Source organism: Buteo buteo, chromosome 24 (assembly GCF_964188355.1).
Source record: "Buteo buteo chromosome 24, bButBut1.hap1.1, whole genome shotgun sequence".
NCBI lineage: Eukaryota > Metazoa > Chordata > Aves > Accipitriformes > Accipitridae > Buteo > Buteo buteo.
In genome coordinates this window covers 4,713,343-4,732,971 of record NC_134194.1, presented here as the reverse complement: position 1 = coordinate 4,732,971, position 19,629 = coordinate 4,713,343, and the positions used below count along the sequence as shown (strand labels likewise).

General features: G+C 40.4%; 1 protein-coding gene across 1 annotated transcript in view; it reads left to right on the top strand.

Annotated features, from left to right (window-relative positions):
* The window catches only part of TRPC7 (transient receptor potential cation channel subfamily C member 7), a 197,330-nt gene that overhangs the window by 106,702 nt on the left and 70,999 nt on the right, over positions 1–19,629 (top strand). Inside the window, exon 3 of the mRNA XM_075057097.1 lies at positions 18,597–19,374. Within this exon, the coding sequence (XP_074913198.1) occupies positions 18,597–19,374 (778 nt within the window). The remainder of the gene's footprint in view (positions 1–18,596; positions 19,375–19,629) is intronic.

Below are 19,629 nucleotides of genomic sequence, written 5' to 3'. Positions count from 1 at the left end.
TTTAGCAGGGACTGCATTAAGAGTGATAAGAGAGATCTTCTATAATTTAAGTATTGGTGTGCCGTACAAAAGATGGGGTAAAGGAAGAAGAGGAGCTCTATTCCTTTCTTGAGTTTCCCTTATCCAAGACTGAGGAAGCAAAGGCAGTAGCCAAACTAGAAATAGGTGTTTAAGTAAGGCAAGTAATTGACTGCTAGCCTTCAAAAAGAGATCTGATTTGAATTTATTATCTGTACTATTTCACTTACAGCATATAATAGAATTTAATGTTGGAAGCCAGGTATCATGTATCTAATACTGATAACTATTTAAATTAGTCTCCAGATTAATGTTTATGTAATACCTTCATTGTGTGGGTGTTTTTCAGACAGATATGAGGTTATCTTACTGGACAAATAAACTTGTCCTTGGAGGAAAAATAGACTTTGCTGAATTAGGAAATACACCCAGAAAGATATCTATCAATGTAAAATGTCTCTCAGGCTGATTTTTTTTATCACTGAAAGTAAGGACTTTGTTAGGCACATCTGAAGCTCACAGTCTAGCTGTCATGACATGGATATTCTTTATTAAAGTATTTCAGAAGGCCTCTCAATTGTCTATTTTCTGCAAACGATTTCTGACCATTGACAAAAGAAGATACCTGAACGCTTACCCTTTAGAGGATAACCATTGCATGAAATAAATCCTCAGCCTTTGAGTCATCCCAAATACATTTCAACATATCTGATTCTTTCCTCACACTGCCACATTCTACTTAAGTATTTCAGATGTTTTTAAATTGTTTTTCAACAAAAGAGTGAGATCCTCAGCCCCTCTCTCACCACCATCTTGATACACTCATGAATGAAGGTTTTCAGAAGGAAAACTCTTTGCTTTCTCCATAATAACACAGATTAATCTGAATTTTCTCAAGGTTTGGAAAATATTTTATTCACTCAGTTTGTTTCAGGTTCTGCCCTCAATACCACATATAGCCTATTCATTCTTTTTTAGCACTAATGTGTGGGCAAGCTGGTAGTTTGGAGGACAAAGTGAGCTGCCTTCTTTGTAGTGAGGATACTTAGAGGACTTGGAGCCCTCGACCAAATTTCCCTTTTGCATTTACCAGAAGCAGGAAATTTCCCAGCTTTGCTGGATTCAACCACAGGCACGTTCCACTTTGGCATATATGTTCACTACTGTTATGTTTGTTTTATGCAAGTATCAAATTAGGGGACACTGTTGAGGGCTGGGGATTTTTGAGATTCCAGTACACCAGCCACAATTCATAGCAAAACAATGATGACATTAATTTTGCTAAAAGGCGCTAAGTCACACACACACAAAAAAGATTTTTTTGGTTTTGTTTTTGAGCTACAAAAGCTGAGAAAGGTGCCAGTGAGAAACTCTATTATAAATTCCAGGGGAAGGTGATGAAGCTTCTGCAGGCTGGTGATGCTATTCTTGTCTACTGTTCTCACAGCATTCACGTGTGAACTTGACAAAGCCAATGTGGAAGGGCATTGGCAGAGTCTTACCAGAAGGGCTGTGTTGTTTCATGTTTTCTTTCTTCATCTTTCCTTCTGTGCTGGAAATGCGGAATAAGACAAGGGATCCACAAATCTAAGCTGCATGCTGAACATGACACAATGTTATATGGAATAGCCCTTCTTTTGTGGATTTTAGTTTAAGGAAAGAAAAATTATTAGAGATGAAAACATGTGGGATGGCAGATCAAAGACAGAAGGAACGAATTAAATAAATGCAGTGCCTGGAGCCTGTTGACTTCATTCAACATACTGTGGACAAGGAATTTACTACTGGTTTTGTGAATTGGGCTGACACCTTTGCTAATTTTCTCTTTTGTTCAATCAATGACTAGATATGTTAAGTCAAACACTTCAGAAAATGTATGGGATTTCTCAAGGTTAAATTTGGTCCACTTAATAACTCTTTCTGTCATCAGCTTTCAGTGGTGGATTTGCCTACCCAAGATCTGGATCCTTTTACTTCCTCCTGTTGACTCTAGAGGCTGCTGAGGGGGACTTTAGTCTCCTCTATGAAATTTTTAGTTATTTCAGGACTTGTTTCCTTCAGATAGAGAGATTGATGTGTGTATGAGCTGAGACTTCATCACTGTCACTGTCTCAAAGCCAAAAAAGACCATTGTATGGCCTTGCTTTCAAATACTGCTGATCACAGTGCTATTTCCAAGAATAACTGCTTTTGACTGGTTACTGACAGTCCTGGAAAAGTTTCTAACAACTTTCTTGTTTCTGAACTATCTTAAATGGCTATTTCTGATTTTTTTTTTTTTTTTTGAGATTAGAAGTTTTTTAAGTACTGCTGGAAAGTTCACCTTCAGCTAGCTTGCTTTAGCTGATAACTGTGAGAGTACTGGCATCACATCAGCATCCATAAGCGGATGTGCTTTAGACAAGCTAGGTCTAGTGATAACACTGTTTACAATAATGCTCCAGAGAGGAAGAAAGGCCAAAACCAAGTTAGGTTCAGAACAATATTTTCAGATGTTGTCTTTCAGGCCTAGGACACATAGCAGGATGCTTTAGGACAGACAGGCTGCTAACTATAAAAGTTCACTGCATTGGTGCTGAAGTGTACCAACTTAGCTGTCACCAATCCAGTCTGAACCTTCCGTGTTTGCAAGTACTGAAGTGAAAATTTAATGGAAGTCCTGATTTCAAGGGTGAAGCTTCTTCATTTTGTAGCTTGAGGTATTACCTAAGGCTCTTCTGAATTAGGGTAAGATTGAATGAAGCAGGTCATCATCTGTCCTACATGGTTTCCAGTGCACAAACATTTAGGTGGAAAATCTTCCTTTAGACAAGTGCAGTTAATCTTGGTTCTGTTTCTTGGCTTCTTCAAGTGTTTGAAGAAATGGAAAAGCTATCCCAAGGTGTTATCTAATTTCTCCTGTGAAAGAAAGAAATTGTGAAGCATAGCTGTCTCTGGGCTCTTGGGACCTTGTCGCCACACAAGAGGCTCCTCAGGACTCCACTGGCCATAAGAAGGACTTGTGTCCTCTTGCTCTTTGGCCTTGGGGATGGTCCCTGGGGGAGATCAGAGCTACTCTTATTACCCTGCAGCACTAAGCCACTCTAAATTACCCCTGATGAAAAGTGGGTGAGGAGAAAACCAGCTTTGATATCATGCCTGTTTAACCTCTGATTGTTTTGGATACCTGCAGCATAGGCATGCCACAACAGAGGGTTTGGACTGTCATTGGTAGAGTTTGTGTTCATCCCCTGAGAGGCATCTAAAATAGTGTGTTTCGAAAGGGCTAGGAACAGTGCATATTTCCAGGGTTTGAAAAGTCAAAGAACATTTTTGTGCTCAAAATTTGACCCAGAACTGAAAATGTAGTGTTGACATAACATTTTCCATGGAGTGATCATTTCTTTAAAACATGTTTAAACATTTGTTTTAAAAATGTATTCTAGCATTGATATTTTGCATTTTTCCACTTTAAAATTATGTCATATTTGCAGATTACACTCTAGAATTAGACAGTGAAAGTAGGTATAAAGTACCTTACTATCATAGAAACAAAAATGCCTCTTTTGACCTATAATTAATGGCATGTAAAAAATCTGTTGTGATTTTGTAATTCTCTATTTTTGTTTTGCAAGAAAATAATTTCTGAAAAGAGAATGTCCCATTATGTTCTGCTTCTTACACAGAATATCTAGTTTTATTTTATGTCTTTTTCCCCCTCTCAAATATTCAGTATATAGAGATAGAGGTTTTTTACTCCAAACAACAAAAAACATATTCTTCTTTTTCAGGGCTCTTATTTCAGCTGTTCATTATGTGCATTGATTGTCATGAAAATGAAGTAGCAGTAAGTCTTATGTTGATTTTTCTGTATATATAATATTCTAGGGAAGAGTCTTATCAATAATCTTGTCCATGGAAATACTTGTAAGGAAATAAAAATATGAGAAAATCACACAATTATTGTGAATTCTTTCTGTAGTAATCACACAATCGTATGCAATTTTGTTCCTTGTGAAGTTCTTTTCACATAGGTAGTTATTTCATTTTACAGAGTAAAGGAAGATTTGGCATTAACAGACGTAAAAGTTCTCGACTGTGCAATTAGAATAAAATCCTTTTTCCTTGAAATTATGCTGATTTACAATACTGTGAACAGAGGAACAAAAAAAGGAACAGAATGATTAAAAACTGAAAATGTCTGAGAGGGAAATAAACTAATGAAACACATAATTAACTGTACCTGGACACAAAATAAATCTTCATTTTTTATATTACAGACAGATATTATCCTATTGCTCCTGAGTTTCTATGTCTTCCTTCCTCAGGAAAAACTTTGCTTGACTAAATCCTTCCAGATTTGTTCTGTTATATGATACTTCTGGAGGGAGTAATATTTAATTGAGATATAAGTAATTCAGGACATGTCAGCAGAAATGTTAAGATTGGACATCATTGTGAGATTAAGACATATGCTCTGACTTTTAAGTGGAATTAGAGTGGGATCCAGAAGGAGAAGGTATCATGGGGAAAAATGGTCATGGGTTTTGTAACCAAATGTATTTGGGAAGCATGCAGAAAGTGTTGCATAAAATCTGATTAGAAAAGACAGCAGAGGGAAAGGATTCAGAAGGGAAATGGGAAGAGTTCAAGGCTAAATTAATATATGCCCAAGTGTAAGAGTGGCCATCTGGCAACTCATCCCTAACCTGTACCCTCAGGAGAAAGGAAGTAATGGTTTAGGTGCAGAAAAGATGAGCAAAAATAATCAAACACTTAAAAAAATAGAAATAAGATAAAGAAAATTTGAAAGGCTCTAGAAAGCTTTGGTAAAGTTTGGGAAGAAGAAATGAAGCTGGAGGAGAACAGAAAGGCTATTGTAAAGGGGAAGGGTGGATAGATGAAGGTGTTTGTAAGCATGTAGCCTTTCAGACTTCTGTTCAAAAATCTTTAACGAAGCTGCAGGGCCATCTCTCCGGCTGCTGTTGTATGAAAAGAAAGTGAAGGAAAAGATGTTGTACAGTGTGTTTCCAGACCCCAATGTGATCCTGAACTGCAGAATCACCAGGAATTCAGAATGTAAGGAATTGGTGCCAGTACAGAGGAAAGCTCTGTTCCTCTTATTTGTGGTAGTCACAGGCGTGTATCTGTGTGGCTTTGAACATGAGCTCAAAGTGGTGTAGGGAATGAGTACAGGTTTGAGCAGCTGCTTAAAGTTAAGGATCCATTCAATTGCTTTGTTGAATGAGAGTCTAAGCAAGCATGGAGAAATTTAAACTTTTTTTTTTTTTTTTTGTAAAGTAATGCCTGAGGTTTGCAGAGGTTCAGCATTCTACTGTTTGGTGGGAAACAGCAGCAAAACCTCAAATATGTGCTCATGCACTTCTCTAAGCAGCAAAGAATATACAATCAGTAGTGTCTCACACAGAGAATAAAGAACAGTCACTGCTGTTAAAATGAGCATCAAAAAATGAAGGTACAATGCTCTCTGTAGCCATATCTACCAAGATATGTATAGAAATGCCACTGTCTATGACATGACCTTGACAAAACCTACTTATAACTTTTAGAAGGAAATGAGTCTGTAATATAAAGAAGGGCACAGGTTATGTTAATTAAAAGAAAGGAACAGAATTTCTATCTTTCCAGTTTAAATTTCCTTAGCTTTTAAAACTTGTAAATAAATATTTTTCCATATTTATAGCTTTACTCTATAAATGGGAATGAAGTTCTATAAGAAATTAAACACATTTATTTGTATTCCAGAGTTTCTTCTGATTCAAATGTTAACTGTCCGATTTATTAACAGAAGACTTCTTTCTTGACATGTAAGGATCATTTACTTTTAATGGAAAAAAATTGCACCAGATCTGATTATCATATAGATTGTTCTTGAAATAAAATGGGTTAAAAGAAATAGGCACTTGTCAAACCAATCCTATTGCTGGTACTATCTTAAATTAACCCATTACTTTTGTTCCCCTGCTGCTTCTCTTACCTGAGGGATGTAACTTACTTATGATCAAATTTATCTTTGTGGGGGTAGATTGCTGCAAGTCTTAGTACAGTTATCCTGAAGTAGTTAGGTCAGTAAAAGAAGTAGTTAAAAGAGCAAAAAATGTCACTGAAGTGAATAAATCCATCTTAAAGATAATGGTTCACAGCTAGACAGAGTGTGAGTAATCAAAATGTATTCTGCTTATTATGTTTTCTAATATGAGGACACTTTGGCATTTATTTCACTTTTCTCATATGGAAGGATATCAGATGAGATTGTACAGCCAACGGGCTTACTATTCATAGATACCCTTGTAAGCTGCCAGTCATCACAACCAATAGCTCTGGAGAATGGAAAATTCATGAGATGGTAAAAGTAATATAAAGATGTAAAGGAATATTTTGCCTTTCGTCCCTGGGACAAAGCTGGTTCAGGTGGGTACCATTCCAGCAAAAATTAGAAATACATGCTATATGTGTTGTAATTATCTTCTTGAATTTTTAAAGATTATGCAAGATAGGCCTATGTGCTAATATCTACATACAAGTAGTAGGATGTTGGTACAGCTAGTTCTACGTGGGCTTGGTAGGAAATATGCTTTTGATTGCCCACATGTTTCACAAGTTATAAGTGCTGGCCAGTTTCAGCCCTTCCTCCTTCCCCACCTTTCTTGCGTTGGCTTCTTCAAAAGCACAGCAGAACTCTGCTTCTTTTCGCCTGATCCTTTGGTTGTCATTTCAAGTCTGGGCAATAGGTGCAGGGAGCAGTGCAAAAAGGGAAAAAAGATGGAACCCTACCAAGCTTGCTTGTACTGTTTGCTTTATTGTTTACATTTTAGCTGAGATGGTTAGTTTGAAAAGTTGGTGCTTAACACAAACATGTGTTTGAAGGAAGGATCAAGTCAAGGTTATCACTGACTGAGTGAAACAGTAGTCTCTGGACAATACGGCTTTGTAATGAAAAAATATTTATCAATAGACACCAAAATTCTTCTGACAAACCATTGCTGAACTTCCACTTGTGTTCTGGTTTGTTCTGGTTGTGGCAGCAGTAAAGGGGTGGAACAGTGGAAAAGATTAAGAGACAGCAGAGAGGAGTCTGCCGAGCAACTGGAGAATTAACTACTCTGAAAATGAATCAGAAGCTTAATACCATGATTTCTGAGTCTTTTTGTTCCATTTCATTGAAGCTTTTCCCCCAAAAAATTCTTTCTTCGGTCTTTTTTTGGTGGCATATGGTTAACTGAAACATCAGTAGAAGTTTACATTCAAAGTAGAACTTTACATTCATTTTAAGGCCTTCTCATGCAATTCTCTTTCTGCAATATGTCTGTGCATACAATGACATTTGAGGGTAAAGAATACTGAGCTTAATAAGAACTCAAAAGTTTTCAGAACTACAAATGTTTAGGGGAATTTAAAGTCTCCATATTTCATTCATTCAGTGTCATAACTGTATGATTCCATGACTTCTAAAATTGCTTAATTTTTTCCACAGTTTTGTTCCTGCAGAGAAATGTGTGCTTACTTGGTTTTGGTAGGATGCAACATTTAATATGTTTTGTTTAGTTTTAAAGATACAGGTGACATGAAGCAAATAACAACTTGATTCTTTCATACAAAAGTTGTTCTTGCCCCCAGTGAGGTAAGGACATTTTTGGTTCAGTGTAAAATAATGCAAATAGTTGAAGATGTGCTGGAAAAAAACCCGAGTTTTTTGTAATTCTTTAGTCAATAAGACTTTAGTCAGCTGGGGGTTGCATAATATTAGAAATAGATATCTCAGCACACTCTTTTCATGTGAAACTGTTGCAATAGCAAAATGTAAAGCTAATCAAGATGAAAAGCAACTTGTAGAAGTTCAGAACCTTGTGATAAATGCCTTTTAAGAGAGCCAGGTGTAAGATTCCTTGATTCTGTAGCTGTGGGTTTCCAGTAATTCTGAGATGTGCCTTACCAGAAACGTACAACAGTAGTTTGAATATTTTTAATGTGCATAGATAATAACAGACTATAGACTTCCTCCATGCCCTTTTTCCCTCCCACTTTTTTGCTTCACATGTGTTAATCAGACATAATTAATTGCAATTGGGAGTGCTGTCAGTATTTTATCAGTTGCAGATTTATGGAGTGGGTAAGCTGTTGATTATTAAGATTATTAAGAAGGTCCTCCTGACAACTCTGAGTGCTAGACATTGCTGGGGCTTGAGTGTGTTGGGGTTTTTTTAGGAAAAAAGATGTGCATGAAAATATAAGTAAGTGGTGAATATTTTCCAGTGGAGTTAGAACTAAGAAGGATCAGGACACATAATTGCAGCTGTACAGGCACATGGAGCAGTAACACAGTACATTGATTCCATACCTAAATTTTTGGGGGGATATATATGGGAGAAAGATTACCCATGTTTAGTCAAATCAATCACATATTCAACCCTAAAATGAATATTTTTCAGGTAACCTGGCAATACTGTCTATGAATAAAACAAATGAAAACATGCTGGACTTGTCTAATCTCCACTTCCCATCTACCCAATTAAAAATAAAAAAGGTGAATAAATGACCTTTTGCAAGTATTCCCAAGCCTTAGAAAGGAAATGTAAATAAATACTTTTAATGTAAGAGCCTGTAAACATATTTGATTCTTAATTAGTTTGTTATGGTGACAGACAAGTATTGAACAGCAGAAAATAAAACCCTGCAGGGGGAAGAGCCAGACAAATACCAAGATACTTGGAGGGCTATTTTTTTGCTTAGAGAAAAAGTTGTCCAAAAGCAAAAGAGAGGGGTTGCTCTTACCCCCAAGCTGTGTTAACTACCTAAAGCAGAGATTTGTGTCTGTGCAGCAATATATAATTTCCAGTTTATTTCAACAGCATAAGTGAGTATATAGCTGTGGAGTCTCTTTTTTTTCTTCTTTTTTTTTCTTTTCTTTTCAAAGGATGTCTTTCCCCACAGAGTGCTGTTCTCCCCTGAGCCTGGTAGCATCCACATCCTTCTCATATGTTTATTCATCTGCGCCCTCCTGACTTTCTCAGCTAACTCCAAGAAGCCATGAATGGGGGCAAGAACAAAGCAGTCAGTGCATTTTAGAGGGCAGGAGGTTCAGCATGGGAAGACAGTGTCAAAACAGAGTGCAGCGAATCATGCAGGTATGGGTTCCTCCCACAATAGAGGTTAATATACTCTTCCCCTTATTCAAGCTATAAGAGCTCTTAGTAGGAAAAGGCTCACCTTCCTCACAATCATGAGTACAGCTCAGGCTGGTGAAGGCAACTTAGCTGTCTGGGGATGTGGGATGAAAGCCCTGCACCAGCTGTCTTTAAGGGTTTCTGAAAGGCACAGTCTGGGATGCTCTTATAGTTCCACTACAGAAGCCACACCAAGCTCTCAGTGGTCCCTGCTGAAATGGTCAGTGCCTGCGCCCATCATTTCCCTCAGGTGTTCCCATCAAATAACGTCTTCAGCCGAGTTGATTACACAGATTCGAGACTGAAAGTTGGTGAAAAATCTCTTAATCAGTGCCCTCGCTTCACCCAGTGCAGTGAGGGGGTGGGAGAAGGAGAATCTGGGGGCAAATCAACAGCCTGCCATCCTCTCGCGTGTGCTGCTCAGAGAGCCCTGCACTGCCTCCCACCGTCACCTCTCCAAGAAGAGAGTTTCCTCCAGGCTTAAACTCCCGGAGATACGCCAGGTGAGGCGGGCTGGCGTTATTTGGTAATTGCAATGGGGTGCGTGATGAGGTGGGGATCCCCGCGTCCGGGTAAGGAGGAGCGGGTGGGCAGGGGAGTTGCACGGATGGGGAAGGACAGGGAAGGTCATGGGCTTGGAGAGCCCTGTGTGGCTGGAGCTATGTGGGAGGCGGTGGGAGCATCCTGGGGGGGGGGGCGGTCCTGGGAAGAACATCAGCTCTTACCGCTCGGGATAGAGCGCAGCAGGGTGCACCGGCGCTCCCGGGTGCAGTTTGAAGTTGTTCGGGCGGCTCTCCTCTGCCAAGCAAGAGAGGAGATTGATTGCGTTGACCGATTATTTTGCGTGATGGTTTAATTCCCCCCCCCCTTTCACATCCCGCCACTCACACATATAGACCCCTCCTCGGCCACCCCCTATGAGACAAGATCTCTTAGGGAAGGCAGAAACCGATCTCAGCCTGGGCACGGCGGACGGGGAGAAGCGGCACTAAACCACTCCCAGCGGAGGGGCGGCACAGCCGGATGAGGCAGGCGTGCGGCGTGTGAGGGGGAGAGACCCCGACGGAGCCCCCCGCCCCGCTGGGCAGCCTGCAGGCAGCCCTGCCCTCTCCAGGAAGGCTCTCTCGCCACGCCTGCTCTGGGGCAGCCCTTGGGAGGGCGCAGGGGCACTCGCCCAGCTCCGGTAGAGAAGGGGGCGCGCCGAAAAAAAAACCAAAAAAACAAACCCACCCTCAAATCCACACCTAGAGGAAGAAAACGGCGTGGGAAGAGGGGGAGGGAAGACGGGGAGGACAACGCGACCCACATGCCGACCGGGGAGCAGGTTTTTCCTCCGAGAAGCGAATCCCCGGCTCTGCCGGGCGGCTCTGCCCCAGCCGCGCCGAGGGGATAAGGATGAGGAGCCGCCTCGACCGCGCCGGCGGCGGCTGCAGCACCGCGGACAGCGCCCGCCCCGTCCGGCCGCGCTGAGCCGGCGTTTCAGCACCGGGGACAGCGACAGCTTCAGCACCGCGGACAGCGGCAGCGCCATGGCTGGCCGCGCCCGCGCAGCGCCGCGCAGCGCCCCGCGCCTCTAGAGCGAAGCGGACCCGGCCCCGACGCGCACATGTAAGCTGCTGCCCCTGCGGGGAGCGGCGGGCAGCCGCGGGGGCTCTGCCTCTCTTGCAGAGCCGGCTGTCCTTTCAGCTCCTCTGAGAAGTGCCCTGGCTCTAACGCCAGCGCCTCGTTACGCAGCGGGAAGTTTTGCTGGGGTTAGAGGTGTCTCGGTGCGACTCGGTCTCCGACAAGCCCGAGTAAGGGGCTGGCGCGAGTGAGGTGGGTGGCTGCGTGTGAGACTGGTTTGGCTTTCTACCCTTGGAATTTGTGCAAACGTGCTTGGCCTCAGCGTACCTCCAAGGGCTTGTTGCTTGTTACTGGCCACATGGTTTGGAGCCACGCTGTTGTCTTCTCTTGTAGCTGGGTGAATTTTTTTAAGGGCTTGTTTTTCCTGGAAACAGTGTGGCCAAGGCAAAATAAGGAAAAATGAAAGGTGTAAATACGGGATGCTGTATCGTGCCTGTTGCAGCTTACTGGGTCTAATGGTTGTCAGGAGTCCTTCTCTCCACGTTTTTTCTTGTCTTGAAATAACTATGAAGTAAGCAATGAAAAGGGTGCAGCAATAGGGAAAAAACCGAAATAGAGCCAGAACGGAGATTACCAGTTCTTTTCAGAGCTTTTTCTTTCCAATAGAACTGTTTGTTGAAAATCAGCTTTACACTGCCCCCTGCTTGCACAATTAGAAATATCTTTTGTCGCTCTCGTCGGTAGTAAAAATTTATGAATGAACAGGTATTCTTCTGTTGTGTTCTCAGTATGATCTGAGCCTGAGTTTTGAAGTGCTTCAACAGTGAGGGTGAATTATTCCTGGTTCCCAAAGCCAGATTATTAAAAAAAAAAAAAAGTAGGATTCATTCTTGTCATGGCAGTTCATTTGGTGGCCAAACACTTAATGAATGGACAATGGAAAAGAATGTAAAAATAGTCTTAATTTTGGTACATCTATCTCACATGTATTCTATGATATCTTTGTAATAACCAGTTATCTTCACAACCATATATTAAAGGGAAGGAAGGAAGGAAAAGACCCCCAGTACGTATATTGTAACACAAGAAGAAATTGAATACAAGAACCCAGGTGATTATTTTACAGTCTCTCCTGCTGTAAAAGTCTTGTATTGGTGTATGACATTGCTTTGGAATGGGAAAGAAAATGCTGATGCTTAGTTTATAAGAAGGGGGAGGGTGAGACAACTGAGCAGCAGTGGATGGGTTTTTCGGAAAGATAGCTGGTAGAAAGCCAAATTCCATTTCCTTTTTTCAAACCACAAGGCAGAGCTGCCTTCTTTCTAACAGAGATCAGGGAGAACATGAAAATTTAGATGCTGGTAAAGATTTGGTGGTCTGTCCTCAATGTTTCTCGGTTATTGGCCTCCAACCTTATGCTTCATGACAAGAAGATGATAGGACTGTTAGTATGTATTATTCATCAGCATCCTTTAATGACATGAGAGGCCTGGGTTGTCTTCCTGAAGGTATCTTGTGCTGCCATTTCTTAAAGGGATTTGAAAAGGTGTGGTTTTGCTGACTGCACCTGTACTTCCACAAGGACAGAGGCCTCTTTGCAAAGTTTGACCTTGATTTATCATTTTCTTTTATAAGCAGTGGGAATGGTGGGGAGAGGATATTACTTCCTGCAACTGCTTTGTAGGACCACTCTGCAAGTGAAAGAATATCTGAATAGAGCTAAAAAATTCTGTTAGTTGTCCCTAGATATGTATGCAACTTTTCATGTAGGAGAATGCAACTTTTCATGTAGGAGAATGACCATGTTGCTAATAGTGTTGAATTAGTGCTTTGGACATCCCAAGATTTAATAAAATGACATGTAAGCATTTCAAAGCATAGAAAACTTTGGAATAAGCTGCTGTTAATCACAAGCAACCACCCCAAACGATACTGAGTCTGTATACATAGTAAGTCAGCAATATGTGAAAAAAGATACTTAAAACTTTTATCTTAAAGGATAACATCTTGCTTAAGATAAGATTTAGAAGGCTGTTTAAGATATTGGAGAAAAAGAGGGTATCAGAGAGCTCTGGTAGTATATGCCTGTGCAGCTTTTGGAATGCCAGGGTAGCCTATTGCATATAGGATAATAAATGTGTGCAGCTGTGTTCAGTCTGTGCTCCTGACTTGAAGTCTGGAGTCTGCTTCAAAATATGTTACAATTTTTTTAACTAGAAGATGCAACACCTTACTATTTCTGTTCTGAATAATTTGACTTACTCTTTCAAATGGATTCATTTCTATAACAATTTGTGTCTGCTTGTATAACTTAATTTCCTTAATTTTTGTTCATGTTTATAGCATGTCTTGGATGATCAGGTTTTCTATGTGGAAGCGAGGGTTAATAGAGGCAAATGGTCCATTTGATGTATAAGAGCTGTGTCAATTCCAAAGAGGCCTCAGGGAGTCTGCAGCCTTTATGTGCCCTGATTCTTTTTAGAAATATTGATGTAAGTAGAAAGAAAAATAATAAGTAAAGCATCAATCTGACAGTTTCTGAAGCTCTGCAGGAACCGAGGGTAATGCTTTCAAAATGGCTTTCAGAAACTTGCCTTTTCAACAAGACAGAGTCAATGTCTCATCAATGCCTACACTGATGGTTGCTTTACCCAACATGGGGCATAGTAATGGTTACATACCCTAAGTTTCTTCATAGTTTCTGGACAAAGGGGACCATTGAAAGGGCACAGGGAGACTCCTGCCAAACTCTCTCCACTGAGTGAAAGCAAATCTAAAGTGTAGTCAGAGACCATAAGTTCCTAAAACTGCCTTTGTAAATGCCCTGCTCAATTTTTAGGCTTTAAGACAAGTAAAGGTTGACATCAGCTGAGAATTCCAGAATTGCCACAGTACCCAATACCCATTGATTTCAATACCTATTCAGACTTCAGATGTTTTCAAAAAATGAAGCAGATACTATTCAGCCTGCCCTGCATGCTTTTAAGGTTCTGGCTCAAAGCCATGTGTAAAAGCTCCAATTTCAGTTTAGGCCTTTGAACATTTTCTCCAAGCCTTAGCTCTGCCCATCCATTGGTTCTTGTGTGGGACCAGAGAGGCAGCAGAAGGTCCTGTGTGGCATAGTCTGGAGCACTTTGGAAAGGAGGATCAAGGAGAAAGGACATTTGCTGGGGTAACCTCAATATGAAGCAGCCCAGCTTCCTTCCTATGTCTACCGTTCCTACACGTCTAGCATGCAGACCAGTTAAGAGAGTGTGGCTGTGTCATGGTTTAACTTCAGCCAACAACTAAGCACCATGCAGCCGCTCACTCACTTAACTCCCTACCCAGTGGAATAGGGGAGAGAATTGGGAAAAAAGAGGTAGAACTCATGGGCTGAGATAAGAACAGTTTAATAGAAAAGAAAGGAGGAAAGTAATAATGATAATAATAACAATAACAAAATGACAATAATAATAATAACAACAATAACAAAAAATAATAATAATAATAATAATAATAATAATAATAATAATAATAATAATAATAAAAAGGGACTATATAAAACAAGTGATGCACAATGCAATTGCTCACCACTCACTGACTGATGCCCAGTTAGTTCCTGAGCAGCAATCCTCCCTGGGCCAACTCCCCCCAGTTTATATACTGGGTATGTCGTCCCATGGTATGGAATACCCCTTTGGCCAGTTTGGGTCAGCTGTCTTGGCTGTGTCCCCTCCCAACTTCTTGTGCCCCTCCAGCCTTCTTGCTGGCTGGGCATGAGAAGCTGAAAAATCCTTGACTTTTTATAAACACTGCTGAGTAACAACTGAAACCATCAGTGTGTTATCAACATTCTTCTCATACTGAACCCAAAACATAGCACTATACCAGACACTAGAAAGAAAATTAACTCTCCCAGCCAAAACCAGGACAGGTTGCAAAAAAGGAGAGTTCCAGCTTCAACAGTGTTTTCAGTGACACCACATGAAGAACAAATCTCATGTTACACCATGTTCCCTTTTCAGATGTTGAGTGTCTCAGCGCCTAGTACCATCAGTGCAAGTTGCAATGACCTACTCTTAGCCACTTTAATTAGAAACTGAGATGCTCCCAGAGGAAGATTTGTTAAAAGCCTAACCACCTTTCAGAAATTGCTATTCTTCTCAACTCGCCACAAGAGTCCAAACATCTTATGGCTCCCTCAGCTGCATAAAGCTGGATGTGCTTTGCTGCAAGCACTACTTAGGCCCTGAAATTTTTGTTTTTCTTTTCCCAGACCATTTTCTCTCCAACAACACTGCATACATTGGCATTCTTTCCTAGAAAAACACAATATTTAATTGCAGTGCCTGATGAGTTTGATCACTAGCTGTCTCAATAAAACATGCAAATACAGAGTAATTTCAATGCAAAGCACCTTTAAACAAAAATGGTAAGATAAATGCAATCAAGTTACAATTACTTCTTTTTAAGAGGGCATATTACACAAACTCAGTAAATATGATTAGTTCTAAACCTGCCGGCACATAACTGAAAAGCAGAACAGAAAAATTTGCCGAGTACAGTCATGACATTACAGTAGGGTTCAGTTTCCAAGATCTTCAGCTACTGCATATATTACTCTTTGCACTACCACTTCTCTATCACGATTCTGTGCTTAGGTCAAACATAATTATAACTTTCTTCTCAGAACAGGATTTGATAGCTGAGCATTTCTCATGAAATTATTCAAAGTTAAAAGTATAATTTTTTATTCATCTCTTGTTCTCTATAAAGATGATAAAGTGTGATAGCTGAGATATTGATCTTCTCTGCTCATGAGCAAGACTGGGGGTCATAATTCATCTGAGGTGAAGCCCTCTGAATTATGGTGCTCTTGCCCTTACCTGCAGGCAGCAGAGATCAACTCTGTGCTGTAGGGACATCCCTACAGCACACTTATTGCAAGATAAATGTTGTATAGTAATTATCTTTTTGGAGGGCAGGTATGCTTTTCTGTTTCCTCTTTTTCTGATGCAATTTCTGTTGTTGGAAACAGTGTATGAAACCAGTGTTCTCTCTGAATTGAAAAAAGTGAAATGAAGGTTGGGGTTTTTTTGGCATGTTATTACATATATAACAAACTGGTGCAAATTAGCCCCAGGCCAAATTCTAACCTCTTTTCTCAGACAAAAATCTTAGAACTGAGCCAATGGTAATATTTTAGGTAGTTTTATGGTTACTTTGGGTGTAATTGTAAGGTTATCTGTCCCACCTATCTGGTTCCTCCTTTAGAGGTAATAACATACCAGGAGAGAAAAGTTTTTCTAAGAAAAAAAGAACAACGTATCAAGAATTATACTTGGACATCAGGCAAAATATCTAATAGATTCCTCACTGCTGGAAATGATCCGTATTTCTGAGTTGCTTCCAGTACTGACCATCAAATATAACAACAAATATAAGGTTGCCAAATATCTTGGCATACATGGTTTTTGAACATCAGAAAAGCCCAGTGGAATTCCTCCTGCTTGAAGCAGCTCTTGCAATTAACTGTTCTAAAATATTTAAGTGTGTGCAGCCCTGCCACACTCATTGGTCATCACTGAGTAGCTGCAGGAGCTGGATTCGTTTCCACTTGATCCCAGCAACATTTGCTTAAGCCATCACCAGCTCATCCTTTTGAGTTGCTTAATGTTTTAAGAGGTTTAATTTCACATCCAGGAAATCCCAAGACTGCAAATGTGTGAAGTGCTTTCTGGTACTCTAAGTCCCCATTTAACAAAGTCACAGTTCAGAAGTGTTTATTTGTATGTATAGTCCTTACTTGAACTCAGTAAGACTTCAGTGCAGATTTAAAACTTAAATGCTGTCCTGAATAGCTAAAGGATATGAGCTCCAGTTTAGATAAGCACTTCTGCATATGGTTAAATACTTCATTTTAAGCACGTTAGTTCTCTTGGCCTCACTGGGACTGCTTCTGAGATGAAAGCTAATTGCTGGGGACATTGTGTGTGTGTGTGTATGTGTGTGTGCGTGCATATGCATAAGAGTTTGCAAAATTTGGACTTCACTGAAATCAATGGAACTTGTACTGTTGACTTCAAAGGGGCCCCATATTTACCCAAGGCATTTTGCTGCTTTAGAGACCTGTCTCCCTGTCAGTGTTAGATGTGTTAATGGTATATTTTTTTAGCTGTTATTGTTTTCTCTTATAAAATACTTCATGCAATCTTGGGAATTAATTTACTTAACCGTTATCTCCTTGATTATTCCTATGTCCCTCATCTCTGTGTACTTCTTCAACTTTCAACCACACTGGAAGGGATTGGTTTTAAGATTCATATAGCACTTTATCTCTCAGTGGAGCACAGGATGATATGTTCAGTTTCTTCCAGCTTTTATTAAGTTGTTATACTGATGCATCAAAGCTTAGTGGGACAGGTTCTTAATTATGAACCTCTCTTTCAACCATGTGTGGTCACAAAATTGCTTTCTTAGGATTCATTCAGATTTTAGTGTAGCTGCTAAAAATTTGCTTGAAATTCTTCAGTACTAGCTTTCTGTTCTAATTAAAATGATAGATACGTATGTATAATTTAGTTCCCTAAGAACAGCTACCTTCAGAATTTCTGTGTCCGGGCACTTTAGGTATTTGGGGTTTCTAATACCCTTTGTTTTCCTGGGTTTTTGCTTGATTCCATTACTCTTTTCCTAGATATTATTGAAGGCAATATAATCTACTCCACTTTGACTCCTGGCACCTTTCCCTCTCCTCATTCACAACAGCATTTTCAAAGTCCAGTAGTATTTTTTCAGAGCAACACATGAACTGTTCATTGACTGAAGGTCAAAACTGACTTGGAGAACAGATGGAGCATGGAAGGATGAACTTTTGCCACCCACTGAGCATTAACACCTGCTTATTTGTTACATCTGCCCACTGCAGCTTAGAGGCTCCTGAAAATTTTACCCAAGTGATTTAGGACTTGCTATTTGGACTGAGTGCAAATGCTTTTTGTGAAAGAGGTGTTGGTTTTACCTTTTAACCAGGCTGCACATTCTGTGGGCTTAGGATAGCAATTAACTCCACGAGCTTAGACTCTAAAAGAGGGACTATGATTTTGTTGAGATGCTACTGCAATAAAATTAAAACAGAAGAGCAACGTCGAGATGGTACTGAATACAAAGTGTGACTGTTTTAAAACCACAGGTAGATTTAGGATTTCAGTTAATTTCATACAACGGCGTGTTTACTCCCCCTTGAGGCTGGTTGCACATTGCATAGTTTTCTTTGGGCGTTCCAGAGAAGGCAGAATAAGAACAGTTTGTCTCCATCCCACCAACTCCAAGTGAAGATATTTCAGCCAAGCAAAGATATTTTCACATAATCAGTGGGGAAACTAATGACCCTTTCTGATCTGCCCTCTGTTTGTGGTCAGAAACCTGTGTTCTAGTCTTTCTGCAGTAGCTCTCTGAAAGATGCTTACTGGGGAGTGATGTGACTTTCTTTAGGGCTTGTGGCCTCAAGAATAAAACTCAAGAAGAGTAATTCAGAGGAATATTATGTTGTGTAATTAAGTTCTAAACAGTAAAAATGGAAAACAATGTGTTCATACACTTATTTTGGCTATTTCTCAGGTTAAGAATGTTCTGTGTATCCTTGTTGAAATCCAGAAGGGTGTACAAGTCAGAATAGAACTTGTCTGTTGTTCAGGAAACTAATTTTCTTTATTCCACATGTATCCTAAATGATTTCAAACAACTGGCCCGGATTATGGAAACCTCATAAGATCTGATCATAATGAGACATTTCTAACCTTATTTCAGGTTATGTGAGTTTATGACTCTCCAAGAATATAACCAGCCTTCCTTTCCTGTTTTCTGCAGGTTGAGAAACAGCAATTATAAAAACATGCATCGAAGGCACACAACCCTTCGGGAGAAGGGCCGGAGGCAGGCCATCCGGGGCCCAGCCTACATGTTCAATGAGAAAGGCACCAGCCTGACTGCGGAAGAGGAACGCTTTCTCGATTCTGCAGAATATGGCAACATTCCTGTTGTGCGAAAAATGCTGGAGGAATCCAAAACCTTGAACTTTAATTGCGTTGATTATATGGGACAAAACGCCCTTCAGTTAGCTGTAGGGAATGAGCATCTGGAAGTGACGGAGCTCCTCCTCAAAAAGGAGAATCTCGCTCGAGTTGGAGATGCACTTTTGTTAGCCATCAGTAAAGGATACGTGCGCATTGTGGAAGCAATATTGAACCATCCAGCCTTTGCACAAGGACAGCGTCTCACGCTCAGCCCCCTCGAGCAGGAACTGAGAGATGATGATTTTTATGCTTATGATGAAGATGGAACTCGGTTCTCCCATGACATTACCCCTATTATACTTGCTGCCCACTGCCAGGAGTATGAAATTGTTCACATCTTACTTCTAAAAGGCGCGCGGATCGAAAGGCCACATGACTATTTTTGCAAGTGCAATGAATGTATTGAGAAGCAGAGGAAAGATTCCTTTAGTCACTCTCGATCGAGAATGAATGCCTACAAAGGATTAGCCAGTGCTGCTTATTTGTCTCTTTCCAGTGAAGACCCTGTCCTTACTGCTTTAGAGCTAAGCAATGAATTGGCCAGACTAGCCAACATTGAAACTGAATTTAAGGTAATTTGCCACTGTGCCTTTTTCCTTGGGCTGATTGTGTTCAGAGTACTGTATGTTTTACATGTTTGATCAAGTCTTGGTTTGCCATTTGAGGGGGGTGGGGTGGAGGAAACAGAAACTGCAGAAACTGCCAGATGTGTTAACTACACATAGATTGAGATCACTGTGCATTCTCCAGTTAATAAATATTTGGAACTGAATATTGCATTTTATAGCAGAGACATCCTTACTTGGAGATTTTATGTTCCACACTGC